This window comes from Ranitomeya variabilis, chromosome 3 (genome assembly GCF_051348905.1).
Source record: "Ranitomeya variabilis isolate aRanVar5 chromosome 3, aRanVar5.hap1, whole genome shotgun sequence".
Lineage (NCBI taxonomy): Eukaryota > Metazoa > Chordata > Amphibia > Anura > Dendrobatidae > Ranitomeya > Ranitomeya variabilis.
In genome coordinates this window covers 518,895,323-518,910,564 of record NC_135234.1, presented here as the reverse complement: position 1 = coordinate 518,910,564, position 15,242 = coordinate 518,895,323, and the positions used below count along the sequence as shown (strand labels likewise).

Here is a 15,242-nt window from a genome sequence, read left to right as displayed (position 1 = left end):
TGACGTAAGCGCTATGATGAATAGGGTGGCATAGTAGGGGAGAATTTAGATTGCGAGTCCCACAGGGAATAATAAGTGAGGACAATGTCAGTAGAGTGCTACAGAATGTGTTCCCGATACATAACCAAGAAAAAAAAAATAGCATATAAAATACCATGACTCATAATTCAGGAATCAGAAAATGAATTACGACGGGATGTGAAGGCCGCCATACTGGAATCCAGAAGCAGGCAGAACAGTAATGGGAGCACAGAAGGTTTTATACTATGACAAAAAAAAATACAACTACTCACTGGTGATTTTCATTATCATTTATTAGGAATTTTTACTATGACGTTCACTTATTAATTGGGGTTTGGTCACACACATTACCTCTAAAAGCCTGACATCCAAACGTTTGAGAATCTCAGGGTTGTCAAACTGAGCATTGGTTGCTCTCACCGCAGTCTCAAGGATCCCTGTAAGATTGTGTTGGTACAATGTAGTTGCTGGACGCACAAGTTCTGGTCTAGGAAAAAGGAAAAACACACTGATAGAAGCAAGTGGATCTTCAAACTACTACGCATGGAAAAGAGAAACTGCACAAAGGCAGGATGTGGATAAACGGGCTCAGTTCCATTCAATACTGAGCTACACAACGGCATGTATGAAAGGGAATAGAAAAGGAGCTGATGAAGAACCAATCAGATTATGAAGACAGGTACATCTGTTTTCTTAGCACGAATACGAACCTCAAATATACCTGAATACAACCTAAAGAGTGCAGACCTATGTATTACCAGGCAGCTGGCATTCTACTTATGCCCTGTCCATGAAGTGATTGGGGTTCAACTACCAACAAACACATGTCAGCATGAAAAAAGCCCAAAACCTTGTCATTTATTTACGAGAGTACATTCAATGATTGCAAGTGTCAGATTGTTAAGCTTACAAGACGCACTTCTTTCAATAGCAGACCAGTGCCAGACTCTCTTGATGGCTAGCTTAACCAGTTCATGGCCAGACCATTTCCCCCTGGCCACGCACATACTTCAGATATCATCGTAATTGCGCTTTTAACGAGTCAAAAAAAATGTTATTTTTTTTTTGCTGGTAAAATAGGAAATACGTCGATTTTTCACAGTTTATTTATTTTAACGACCTCAGAGGACTCAAACATATTGTAAATCGTGTTCCACCATTCCATAAAAATTATTTTTATATTTTGAACATACTTTTTTTTTTAAATAGCAGTAGGGCTCGAAACCGTGATTTAGACAGTCTATCGTTTTAATTTTAACATTTCCCGAATCCGTACATTCCTTGACCAAGAAACTGCAAAAACCCTCGTGCACGCCCTCATCATCTCCCGCCTTGACTATTGCAAACTCCTACTCTCTCGCCTCCCCTCTAGCACCCCTCCAATCAATCCTAAACTCTGCTGCCTGACTAATCCACCTGTCTCCCCGTTATTCCCCAACCTCTCCTCTCTGCCAAGCCCTTCACTGACTTCCTATTGTCCAGAGGCTATTAATACATAATTTGTATTGCCAATATTCCGTTACTAGAGCTGGAATATTAGCAACAGATAAAGTTGAAATGCAGCCTTCTCCCTGCATATCAGAGTTGACTGGGTCTCTCAGTACCCCGCAGCTACTGCGGCCTCCTGCACACTCGGATCACATGACCCCAGCATCCAGAGAAGGAAGCACTGGCAGTGATTCCCAATCTATATACACAAGCGCTATTTCAACATTGTGTGTACAGAGATCATGAAGGGAAACATGGTAATAAACCTAAATAACTCTTTTCTGTGGGAAGTCTGGCTGTGTCTGACAGCCGGCTTCCCTCTCACACAGCTGCACAATCTGGTGCTGGCTGCTTACATTGCATTAATATGTTAGAATGTCAGTGCAGGGCAAATGTGGCCTGCCCAGACATATAAAGACTATGGGCAGTCCAGAAGCAGTTACTCTTGCCCAAACATTTATAGCGGCTAAGCGCCATATATTAAGATATAGCATGTCTAAAATGCATTTTGGGGCTAAAGACTATGTTTAATAAATTACTGAAATATTTATGTAGATGAACTGATCAGTTTGGAATTTATACACTAGTCTACATAATGTATGGATTCAGCTACTAGTTTACTTATTTGATGCGATCTGAACAATAAATCTGATTTCAGGAGTAATGAATTGTAGCTATAGCATGGATAGAATACATAGATAGGTACGTCTTAATGCAACACTGTTCTATTACGAAGAAATAATCTAATATTAGATACACAATATATTAATAGACATAAAACATTGTATAACACTAGTGATGAGCGAACATGTTCAGATAACGTGTTATCTGAGTATCTTGGGCGTGCTCGCATAAACGAGTCCCCACGGCTGTTAGACAGCAGCAAGACATGCGGGGATTGTCTGCTAGACAGCTGCAGCACATGCGGGGATTACCTAACAGCCGCAACACATGCAGCCGGGGAAGATTCGAACATATTAGCACACCCAAGATACTCGGATAACAGCTTATCCCGAGCACGTTTGCTCATCACTACATATCACACATTGCTATAAACACAACTTACTTAAGCAAATCCATGAGATGGCGTATAAAATCTCCCTGCCCCAGCAGGAGGTAGCGTCTCATGGCCTGTACATGTTCCAGCAGATTGTAGTTCTTGTTAAGGACATCCAGCAGATATTTGCTCGTTTCAAAATATGCTGCATCGATTTTAGACTGGAATGCAGTCTCTAAATCTGAGAACAGGTCTGCAGCTAAAACACAATTCAATAATATCGATTAATACAACAAGGCTGTCACTTCTGGAATGATAAATATTTAATATACAATTCACCAAAATAAAAAATATGCAACCTGTGTTGTGCAATATGTCAAAGCTCTACTGTTTTAAAGAGGATATCAGCTGGTAAAATGTATTTGCCAATTTCTACTATAATCAAGGATGGCGTTAGCAGAGGATCTTCACTGGGGGCCTTTACCTTTACCCTGCATGACATTGGCTAATCATAAGCAGGGGGCATCATGCAAGGGAAAAGAAGTGGTGATAGGTGGGCAGTGTGGGGAGTGCAGAAGAGCTGTCAGTGCCGTGAGATGAGAGCTGCAGTGTGTCACATACACCCCCCGAATCTGTGCTAGCTATCAGGGCAGTATTCCTGGATGCCTGGGATAGATGCAGGGAGGGGCTTATAATGACCGAGCTCTACTCTTCCCTCCTTTCTGCTCTTAAACACAGTATAGTAGAATGTTGCCTGCAGGGACAAGATCCTTATTATTACTTATGATGCCTAAGCAGCATCAATAGTAAAAATATGTAATGTTAAAAATAATAAAAAAACAAAAAAACCTGCTATTCTCACCCTCCGTCGTCCGACGATGTGCTCGCGCCTGCCACCATCTTCCGTTCCCAGAGATGCATTGCGAAATTACCCAGAAGACTTAGCAGTCTCGCGAGACCGCTAAGCCTTCTGGGTAATTTCGCAATGCATCCTGGGAACAGAAGATGGCGGCTGCCACGCGCGCATCGCCAGAGCTTCGGTGGATCCCGGCGGGTGAGTATATCACTATTTTTTATTATTATTATTTTTTTTTAACAGGGATATGGTGCCCACACTACGTGGGCTGTGTGATATACTGTGGGGGCTGTGCTATATACTACATGGGCAGTGTGATATACTGTGTGGGCTGTGTGATATACTGCGGGGGCTGTGCTATATACTACATGGCCAGGTTGATATACTGCCTTGGCTGTGTGATATACTGCGGGGGTTGTGTCATATACTGCAGGGGCTGTGCTATATACTACATGGGCAGTGTTATATACTACGTGGGCTGTGTGATATACTACATGGGCAGTGTGATATACTGCGTGGGCTGTGTGATATACTGCGGGGGCTGTGCTATATACTATATGGGCAGTGTGATGTACTGTGTGGGCTGTGTGATTTACTGAGGGGGCTGTGCTATATACTACATGGCCAGCTTGATATACTGCCTTGGCTGTGTGATATACTGTGGGGGTTGTGTCATATACTGCGGGGGCTGTGCTATATACTACATGGGCAGTGTTATATACTACGTGGGCTGTGTGATATACTGCGGGGGCTGTGCTATATACTACATGGGCAGTGTCATTAAGTGATTCACAGAAGTTTATAATGCAGAACCGTAAAAATAAAAAAATCATATTTTTTCACAAAAATGATCTTTTCGCACCCGATTTTTTATTTTCCCAAGGGTAAGAGAAAAAATTATACCACAAAAGTTGTTGTCCAATTTGTCCTGAGTACGCTGATACCTCATATGTGGGGGTAAACCACTGTTTGGGCGCATGGGAGAGCTCGTAAGGGAAGAAGCGCCGTTTGACTTTTCAATGCAAAATTGACAGGAATTGAGATGGGACGCCATGTTGCGTTTGGAGAGCCACTGATGTGCCTAAACATTGAAACCCCCCACAAGTGACACCATTTTGGAAAGTAGACCCTCTAAGGAACTTATCTAGATGTGTGGTGAGAGCTTTGAACCCCCAAATGTTTCACTACAATTTATAATGCAGAGCAGTGAAAATAAAATTTCTTTTTTTTTTTTTCACAAAAATTATTTTTTAGCCCCCAGTTTTGTATTTTTCCAAGGGCAACAGTTGAAATTGGACCCCAAAAGTTGTTGTCCAATTTGTCCTGAATACGCCGATACCCCATATGTGGGGGGGAACCACTGTTTGAGCGCATGGCAGAGCTCGGAAGGGAAGGAGCGTCATTTGGAATGCAGATTTAGATGGATTGGTCTGCAGGCGTCACATTGCGTTTGCAGAGCCCCCAATGTACCTAAACAGAAGAAACCCCCCCACAAGTGACCCCATATTGGAAACTAGACCCCCCAAGGAACTTATCTAGATGTGCTGTGAGAACTTTGAACCCCCAAGTGTTTCACTACAGTTTATAACGCAGAGCCGTGAAAATAAAAAATCCTTTTTTTTTTCCACAAAAATTATTTTTTAGCCCCGAGTTTTGTATTTTCCCAAGGGTGACAGGAGAAATTGGACTCCAAAAGTTGTTGTCCAATGTGTTCCGAGTATGCCAATATCCCATATGTTGGGGTAAACCCCTGTTTGGGCGCATGGAAGAGCTCGGAAGGGAAAGAGCACTGTTTTACTTTTTCAACGCAGAATTGGCTGGAATTGAGATCGGATATTTTTTGCGTTACCACATTTTGAGAGCTATAATTTTTCCATATTTTGGTCCACAGAGTAATGTGAGGTCTTGTTTTTTGCGGGACGAGTTGACGGTTTTATTGGTATCATTTTCGGGCACGTGACATTTTTTGATCGCTTTTTATTCCGATTTTTGTGAGGCAGAATGACCAAAAAACAGCTATTCATGAATTTCTTTTGGGGGAGGCGTTTATACTGTTCCACGTTTGGTTTCGGAGAAGCTCCCAGCGTCGGTCTAGTGGCAGTAGCCGAGCTGGTGGAGCTAAAGGGGCCCAGAAGCCAAGACCAGAGTCCTCAAGCCGTAAGGAATCATCGGCTACGAAGGACCCCCCGTCTACGGTACCACTCATTTCTGGCTGGGTAAATGATCTCCGTGAAAGTTCACTTATTGATTGATTGTTCCCCTCATATTCCCTCTCTCCTTACTAGGGGAGGAAGTGTCTAACTAAGGGTACTGTCACACAGTGCAATTTTGATCGCTACGACGGCACGATTCGTGACGTTCTAGCGATATCGTTACGATATCGCTGTGTCTGACACGCTACTGCGATCAGACATCACGCTGAGAATCGTACGTCGTAGCAGATCGTTTGGAACTTTCTTTCGTCGCTTGATCACCCGCTGACATCGCTGGATCGTTGTGTGTGACAGCGATCCAGCGATGTGTTCGCTTGTAACCAGGGTAAACATCGGGTAACTAAGCGCAGGGCCGCGCTTAGTAACCCAATGTTTACCCTGGTTACCAGCGTAAACGTTAAAAAAACAAACAGTACATACTTACATTCCGGTGTCTGTCCCCGGCGTCTCAGCTTCTCTGCACGGTGTGAGCGCCTGCCGGCCGGAAAGCGAGCACAGCGGTGACGTCACCGCTCTGCTTTCCGGCCGCTGTGCTTACACAGTGCAGAGAAGCTGAGACGCCGGGGACAGACACCGGAATGTAAGTATGTACTGTTTGTTTTTTTAACGTTTACGCTGGTAACCAGGGTAAACATCGGGTTACTAAGCGCGGCCCTGCGCTTAGTAACCCGATGTTTACCCTGGTTACCCGGGGACTTCGGCATCGCTCCAGCGCCGTGATTGCAAAGTGTGACCGCAGTCTACGACGCTGGAGCGATAATCATACGACGCTGCGACGTCACGGATCGTGCCGTCGTAGCGACGAAAATTGCACTGTGTGACAGTACCCTAAGGCCAAACATAGGCAGTGTGCCGAGTGTGCAGAGCCGCTTCCGGATGGACATTTAAAAAGATTATGCAAATCCTGTATACAACAGTTACTGCAGCAAGAGGCTCCTGATCTGACCTCTGCAATAAAGGAGATGGTTAGACAAGAAGTTAGAAGTTCTGTGAGATCCAGGTCTCGTATAACGGAGGTTAAAAAGTCATCCCCTGTATCAGAAGTGTTATCAGACTTGGGGGAGCTGAGCTCGGGGTCCCTTCCATTATCTGCCTCCTCTGAGGAATTAGACTCTAGTCGGGCCTGTCTGTCCCTTGATAGAGTTAACCATCTGGTTAAAGTGGTCAACAGTACAATGGGGATAGAGGACACCCAGTCGGAGTGCTCCATTCAGGACGTTATGTTCAGGGGTATAGAGCGAAAATCTCGAAGGGCCTTTCCAGTCGTCGATAAGATTAAGACGCTGATTTCAAAGGAATGGAAGAAGCCCGAGAGGAAGGGGTCACTTCCGCCTGCATTTAAAAGAAGATATCCCTTCGAGGAGGAGGCTTCATCCTTATGGGATAAAGTCCCGAAACTAGATGCGGCAGACACCAAAGCGTGCAAGAAGACATCTCTCCCTTTTGACGACCTGGGGAGCCTAAAGGACCCATTAGACAGGAAAGCTGATAGCTTCCTTAAGGGAGCCTGGGAGACTTCGGCTGGATCCTTGAGACCTGCTATAGCAGCTACCTGTACAGCTCGATCCTTGATGGTGTGGTTAGGTCACCTTGAAGATCAGCTCAAAGATAAAGTCCCCAGATCTGAAATGTTAGCCTCTATGCCTATAATACAGGATGCTGCAGCTTTCCTCTCAGACGCGTCAGCAGACTCGGTCAGATTGGCTGCCAGGTCCTCAGCGTTATCTAACGCAGCCAGGAGAGCACTATGGATAAAATGCTGGCCAGGGGACTTGCAGGCCAGAACAAAGTTGTGTAGCATTCCCTGCGAAGGAGCTCATTTATTCGGACCTGTCCTGGATGAACTGTTAGAAAAAGCGGGAGATAGTAAGAAACGCTTCCCTTTTCTAGGAAGACCCTTCTACAGACGGGACTCCAATAGAGGATGGTCTAACCGCAGAAGGCCCAACAGGGATTCTAATAGGGATTCTAACAGATACGACAGTAACAGAAGAAGGGGTAAAGGATTTATATTTAATCCTTCACGAGATTTCAAGAAACCACAATGACTGGCGGACCAGGTGGGGGGTAGGCTTTTGGCCTTCTACCCGGCCTGGATACAGATCACGAGCAGTCCATGGATTCTAGACATTGTGAAAATGGGCTTAAAATTTGATTTCCACCATATTCCTCGAGACAAGTTTAAGGTGACACCTGTTCGTTCCTCCTCTACAGAGCAGTTGGCGCTGGAGTCAGAAGTCCGGGAACTTTAACAGAAGAAGGTTCTGATTAGAGTCCCTACAGAAGAGGAAGGTAGGGGGTTCTATTCCCCTCTATTCCTGATCAAAAAGCCTGACGGTTCATATCGCACCATTATTAACTTAAAAGGACTTTACAATTTTTTGTTGATTCCATCCCTCAAGATGGAATCAGTTTAACGGCAATAAAGTTACTTTTCAACCATTGTTTTATGGTCGTCTTAGACCTCAAAGATGCCTACTACCATGTTCCAATACATGTAGATCACCAAAAATTCCTTAGGGTGGCGGTTTCACTTGCCGGCACGGTAGAGCATTTCCAATATCAGGAACTTCCCTTCGGAGTCGCTGTCGCACCCCGGGTGTTCACAAAAATCATGGTGGAGGTTATGGCACACCTGCATGAACAGGACATATTAATAATCCCATACTTGGATGATTTACTGATTGTAGGTCATTCAGAATCACATTGCAAGGATCAGCTAGAGAAGGAGATGGGAGCATTGCACAGGCGGGGCTGGATTATCAACCTTAAAAAAATCATGTCTACAGCCCCTAACATCACAAGAGTTTCTGGGGTTTATTATAGACTCTAGTCGGCAGGAATGTCGCCTGCCGGATGCAAAAATAACTAAGATTCAACGACTAGTCACCAGGGCAATCGGCAATCCCTTAGTGTCTTTGAGAAGTGCAATGTCGCTCTTGGGTTCCCTCACTTCTTGTATCCCGGCGGTTCTCTGGGCGCAGTTCCACACCAGGACACTACAGTGGGACGTCTTGCACAATTCCTGTTGTCTAGAAGCTCACCTCGACAGTAAATTTTCACTTTCTGCGGAAACTACGCATTCACTTGTTTGGTGGACACACGCGTCGAATCTTTGTAGGGGGGTCCCTTGGACAAATCATATATCTAGAGTATTAACTACGGATGCTAGCCCTAAGGGTTGGGGGGCTCACTTAGGGGAGGATTGCGTTCAGGGGCTATGGTCTCAGTCGGAGCAGGACTCATCCTCCAATCTGAAAGAGCTATTGGCCGTACAAAACGCCTTAAAAAGGTTCCTTATACCCCTACAGGGTCGACACGTGAGGCTGTTATCGGACAACCGGGTAACCGTGGCCTACATTAATCGTTAAGGAGGTACGCGATCCAGTTCATTAATGAAGGTCGCAAATCATATTTTTCAGATGGCCGAAGAACATCATCTCTCTCTAACGGCTCTTCATATAAAAGGAAGTCTCAATACCAAAGCAGACTATCTAAGCCGCAACAAGCTCAAACAGGGAGAGTGGTCGCTGAATCCAGCTATCTTCGAGCAGATCATACAGATGTGGGGTTGTCCAGAAATAGACCTTTTTGCCAGCAGGGAGAACAAAAAATTACAACAATTCTGCTCCCTAGATCCAAGAGACAACTCATATGCAGTAGACGCTTTTCTGATATCATGGCACTTCAGTCTCGCTTATGCCTTCCCCCCTCTAAACCTAATCCCATTAGTTCTGAGGAAGATTCGGGGGGACAGAGCCCGGGTAATCTTAATAGCCCCATTTTGGCCCAAAAGAGCATGGTTCCCTTGGCTGAGGAAGATGTCTGTCTGCCAACCGTGGATTCTTCCAGAATTGCCAGATCTGCTCTCCCAAGGCCCAATCCTTCATCCGCGAGTAGCCAACTTACACCTAGCGGCGTGGAGTTTGAGAGGTTGTTACTAAGGGGGAAGGGATTCTCTCAGGATCTAATAAATACACTCCTTAAGAGTAAAAAACTCGCTACAACAAACATCTATGTTAGAGTGTGGAGAAAATTTCTATCAAGTACAGGGGCTCAGATTGACCAAGAGCCATGTATAAATCAGATTCTTGAATTTTTACAGAAAGGTCTAGAGATGGGCCTGGCCACAAGTACTCTTAGAGTCCAAGTGTCGGCTCTGGGGGCGCTATACAATTTTAACTTAGCCAGCAATCACTGGATATCTAGGTTTTTCAAAGCAGTGACTAGGTCCAGACCAATCATAAAACAAAAGTTAGTCCCATGGGACCTAAATCTGGTACTCTCAGCCTTAACGCAAGCCCCATTCGAGCATATCGATACTATTCCTGTAAAAATCCTTTCTATCAAGACAGCCCTTTTGGTCGCACTCACATCTGCAAGAAGGGTTAGTGATCTGCAGGCACTTTCCAGACATCCACCATACATGCAGTTTAGGGAGGATAGAGTAATCATGAAACCTGATCCCCTCTATCTTCCAAAAGTTGCGTCAAAATTCCATAGATTACAAGAGGTAGTCCTACCTTCGTTTTGCTCTAATCCTTCCAATGATAAGGAACGTAGATTTCATTCCTTAGGGTACTGTCACACAGTGGCACTTTGATCGCTCCGACGGCACGATCCGTGACGTTGCAGCGTCGCTTGATTATCGCTCCAGCGTCGTAGACTGCGGTCACACTTTGCAATGCACGGCGCTGGAGCGATAATTTCATGACGTAGTTGCGATGTAGAAGTCATACGGGACATTGGGAATATCGTGCACACCTTTGTTACACGCTGCGATCATGCCGCCACAGCGGGACACTTGACGAAGAAATAAAGTTTCAAACGATCTGCTACGACGTACGATTCTCAGCGGGGTCCCTGATCGCAGTAGCGTGTCAGACACAGCGATATCGTAACTATATCGCTGGAACGTCACGGATCGTACCGTTGTAGCGACCAAAGTGCCACTGTGTGACAGTACCCTTAGATGTAAGAAGATGCCTTCTTAAATATATTTCTGTTTCGAATGACTGGAAAAAAGATAACTCCTTATTTGTAGCTTATCAGGGAGTGAGGAAGGGTCTTAGAGTATCTAAAAACACCTTAGCCAGATGGATCAGGGAGGCGATCTCTCTCGCTTATACGGCAGGTGGCAACGAAGTTCCAGATGGTATAAAGGCACACTCCACGAGGGCCGTAGCATCTTCGTGGGTGGAGAGAGCAGAAGTATCGATAGAAGACATATGTAAGGCGGCCACATGGTCTTCTCCATCTACCTTTCTTAAACACTACAGATTAGATCTGGGTAGTTCCTCAGACCTAACGTTTGGGAGAAGGGTACTTGAGGCTGTTATCCCTCCCTAATGTTTCTTATTTCTCTGAAAGTCTCTCGTTGTGCTGTCATGGCGACTGAATAAATACGTACGCTACTTACCTGGTAGCAGTGTTTTTTCAGAAGCCCATGACAGCACCCTTATATTCCCTTCCCTATTCTTTTCTTGGATGATGTGACACTTTTCGTGTTTTTCCTCTTCCATGTTCACTCATATAATAAAATGTACATAATTGTATGCTGCATCTGTGTTACTAACCAAGGTGGTCCTCTCATGCTCTGGAACCAACTGATGCGGGAGAGAGGTACCGCCCTTTTATGTCTGTAGGTTTCCTGTCCCTGAAGGGCGGATCCCCTCTCTCGTTGTGCTGTCATGGGCTCCTGAAAAAACACTGCTACCAGGTAAGTAGCGTACGTATTTTTGCATCGCTTTATTCTGAGGACTATAACTTTTTTATTTTTTCTTTGATGACGCTGTATGGCAGCTCGTTTTTTGCGGGACAAGATGACGTTTTCAGCGGTACCATGGTTATTTAGATCCGTCTTTCTGATCGCGTGTTATTCCACTTTTTATTTGGCAGTATGATAATAAAGCGTTTTTTGCCCATTTTTGTTTCTTCTTTTTTTACGGTGTTCACTGAAGGGGTTAACTAGTGGGACAGTTTTATAGGTCGGGTCGTTACGGACGCGGTGATACTAAATATGTGTACTTTTATTGTCTTTTTTTTATTTAGATAAAGAAATGTATTTATAAGAACAATTTTTTTTTTACACATGTGAATATTTTTTTTTTTACACTATAACATTGCCCCGGGGGGCGCTGATCTGACACTTTGCTGTGCACTGTGTCAGATCAGTGATCTGACGTGCACTCCTGGAGGCTTCCCGGCGCCTGCTCTGATCCCCGCAGCCATTTTGGATCCGGGCCTGCTGCAGGGAGGAGGATGTAAGAGACCCTCGGAACAACGCGATCACATCGCGTTGCTCCGGGGGTCTCAGGGAAGCACGCAGGGAGCCCCCTCCCTGTGCAATGCTTCCCTATACAGCCGGAACACTGTGATCATGTTTGATCGCAGTGTGCCGGGGGTTAATGTGCCGGGGGCGGTCCGTGACTGCTCCTGGCACATAGTGCCGGATGTCAGCTGCGATAGTCAGCTGACACCTGGCCGCGATCGGCCGCGCTCCCCCCGTGAGCGCGGCCGATCGCATATGACGTACTATCCAGTCACTGGGAATTAAGTCCCAGGTCACCTTGACGGGATAGTACGTCATATGGGATTAAGGCGTTAAACTGCAGAGAGTAAAATTAAATTAATAAAATCAAGATACTGTACATTATAGAGATTTAAAATCTGCTGAATAAATAGATAAGCAGATCCTTACTTTCAGTATTTCCCCTTCCATGGCTACATCTTAGCAGAGGTCTAGACGTATGATAATTCTATTTTGAAATATTACAAATTAACATGCCTACAATTTCAGAAACCCTAAGCTGCTGCTCTTCTATTTTTATCTTACCATCTTTGGGGGACTCCGGGGTTTCAGTCATTGCCATCATCCTAGCAGTTGGCGTTTGGTCATGGCACACCTGGTGAAGAAAGTTAATGGATTTCCCAATCAAAAGAACCTGAAAAAGAAAATCATGGATAAGTCAACATGCTGCACATTACTAAAATCAGTTTATTCAAAGCTCACGCAGGATTGTATCAGTTTGTTCCACGTGCCTCAGGTCTTGCAAATCATACACATGTATGTGTACCCTGTTGATGGTTTGCTTTGACCCAAAAAGTTCTGTATCAACAGAAACTCGTCCACTGACTGCATCGGATACGGTCTCCTCTAATGTGAGAGTGCAGAGAATGGCACCAGGGACTTGACATATACAGTCTCATTTTAAGTTCAAGCCAGAGGGTAAAGAATGGTAAGATGCAGGTATAAGAGCAGGGAAGCAGATAGAACGGACGGGCATAGTGGCTGCCTTGTGACAACAGACTATACTGATACAAGTATTCCAGTTTATGTAAACAGATCTGGGGTGGGGGAAGATTTGTCAAGATTGACCCTACAGCCTGTCGGAACAAGGTGTGCCAAATTTATCAAAAGTTGCACGCCTTTAAACAAAATGGGTCTCATCTTGGGCTGCTGGTGACAGAACATGAAATCTAGGGCAGTCATCAGCGGATTTAGACTTCAGCGACAACGTACGGCAGTTTTCTGGAGTGCGTTACAGCAGTTTTGTTGCAGTGCTGTAGTTGGCCTTTTTCCAAGCACACCTACTACTTTTCAAACACCTGGGCAGTCACAAAAGGACAAACAAATAGTAAGATTTTACCCACTTGAGACACCAAACAATGGACATAGAGGGAATGAAACGCTCTCCCTAATGTATATATGTATGTATATATGTATATATGTATATATATATATATATATATATATATATATATATATATATATATATATATATATATATATATATATATATATACATACACATTTATATATAAACACACACTGTGTATATGGTATGTATACATCAATCTAACATCTAATATACACACATACACGGTATGTGAATTTGGGGGAATGTGAGGAGGAAACAAACATACATTACGACTGTCCTTAGGACCCAAAATAATTTCACAGCAAAGCAAATTTCTCTGTAGCAATGAATGAATGCAAAAAACTTTCAACGGTAGCAAGTATGGAAATACATAGAATTTACCTTTCTAGATTGATCCATAGTGATGAAAGATGGAATCATAGATTTTCTTAGCGTATATTTGTCATGCCAAAGTCTGTCAGTCTTTACTGTAGGGTCTGAAGCTACAAAAAACTGTAACACGATATATGGTCAGTACACAGCCATTTGCTTTACTGCTCTGCACGGATGCACAATAGAATATGGCAGCGTTCTGCTGTCAGGAAAGGTTTTATTTTACATAGTGCTGGGTGAATTAGCAGAACTCAGGAGTATTGATGAGCGAACGTGCTGGGATAAGGTGTTATCTGAGCATGCTCGGGTGCTAACCCAGTGTCTTTAGCATGATCGAAAATTATGTCAGAATCCCCACATCTGCATTTCTCGCGGCTGTTTGACAGCAGCAACACATGCAGGGATTGCCTGATCGTTCAACAGCCGCCACACGTGCAGGGATTGCCTAACAGCCATGAGACATGCAGCCCCGGGGACTGGAACATATTGTTAGACCACGCCAGACACTTGGTTAGCATCCGAGCATGCTCAGATAATACCTTATCCCAGCACGTTCACTTTTCACTACTCAGGAGACCAAGCCCTAACATCACTGGAAATGCACAGATATGGGAGGCAAGTATAAGGTGTTACTATTTTAGATTGGAGAATGTAGTTAAGAAGATGTCAAAGTACTGGACAACCCTTCTAAGGTCAAATTGTCATTAACCGTTTATGGAAACAAATGGGGAAAAAAAAAACAGAAAATCTGCTGTGGCTTTTTAACCATTTGCTTTTTATGCTACACCTCAAAATGAGTACTTTAAGGGAGGTACTTTAAGATGCAGGACCTTCTTCTCCTTCACTGTGTGTGGGCGGCACTCTGAGGATGGCGATGTACTGCCTCTTTCACATGTGCAGTAACTTAATTACCCTAATTAATTAATTATCCTAATTACTCATGGTGCGATAGGAGTGTGCGGATGGGTCTTCATACGTATACATAAGGCCGGCGTCACACTCGGCGTAAGACAATACGGTCCGTATTTTACGGCCGTAATACGGCCGAAATACGGTGAAATGTTCCCAAAATAGTGATCCGTAGTCAGGGTGTGTCAGCGTATTTTGCGCATGGCATCCTCCGTATGTAATCCGTATGGCATCCGTACTGCGAGATTTTCGCGCAGGCTTGCAAAACCGACATCTAATGGATTTATGTGCTCAAATGTTCGGGAAAACATATATACAGTATATATATATATATATATGTCATTGAGACACATATATATATATTCTGTATTTAGATTTCATTCAGCGCGATATGTGTTAAAAGCCGGTAATTCAATTGGCGGCTTCTCATTTCTCCTGCACAAACCCGACAGGATATGAGACATGGTTTACATACAGTAAACCATCTCATATCCCCATTTTTTTTGCATATTCCACACTACTAATGTTAGTAGTGTGTATGTGCAAAATTTCAGCGCTGTAGCTGCTGAAATAAAGGGTTAAATGGCGGAAAAAATTGGCGTGGGCTCCCGCGCAATTTTCTCCGCCAGAATGGTAAAGCCAGTGACTGAGGGCAGATATTAATAGCCAGGAGAGGGTCCTTGGTTATTGGCCCCCCCGTGGCTAAAAACATCTGCCCCCAGCCA

The 15,242-nt window shown here is 44.3% G+C and overlaps 1 protein-coding gene across 1 annotated transcript in view; it reads right to left on the bottom strand.

The window, feature by feature from the left end:
* The window catches only part of TUBGCP3 (tubulin gamma complex component 3), a 164,235-nt gene that overhangs the window by 40,721 nt on the left and 108,272 nt on the right, over positions 1-15,242 (bottom strand). Inside the window, exons 12-15 of the mRNA XM_077296976.1 lie at positions 13,618-13,728; positions 12,411-12,519; positions 2,576-2,765; positions 373-508 (exon numbers count right to left, since the gene is read on the bottom strand). Of these exons, the coding sequence (XP_077153091.1) occupies positions 373-508; positions 2,576-2,765; positions 12,411-12,519; positions 13,618-13,728 (546 nt within the window). The remainder of the gene's footprint in view (positions 1-372; positions 509-2,575; positions 2,766-12,410; positions 12,520-13,617; positions 13,729-15,242) is intronic.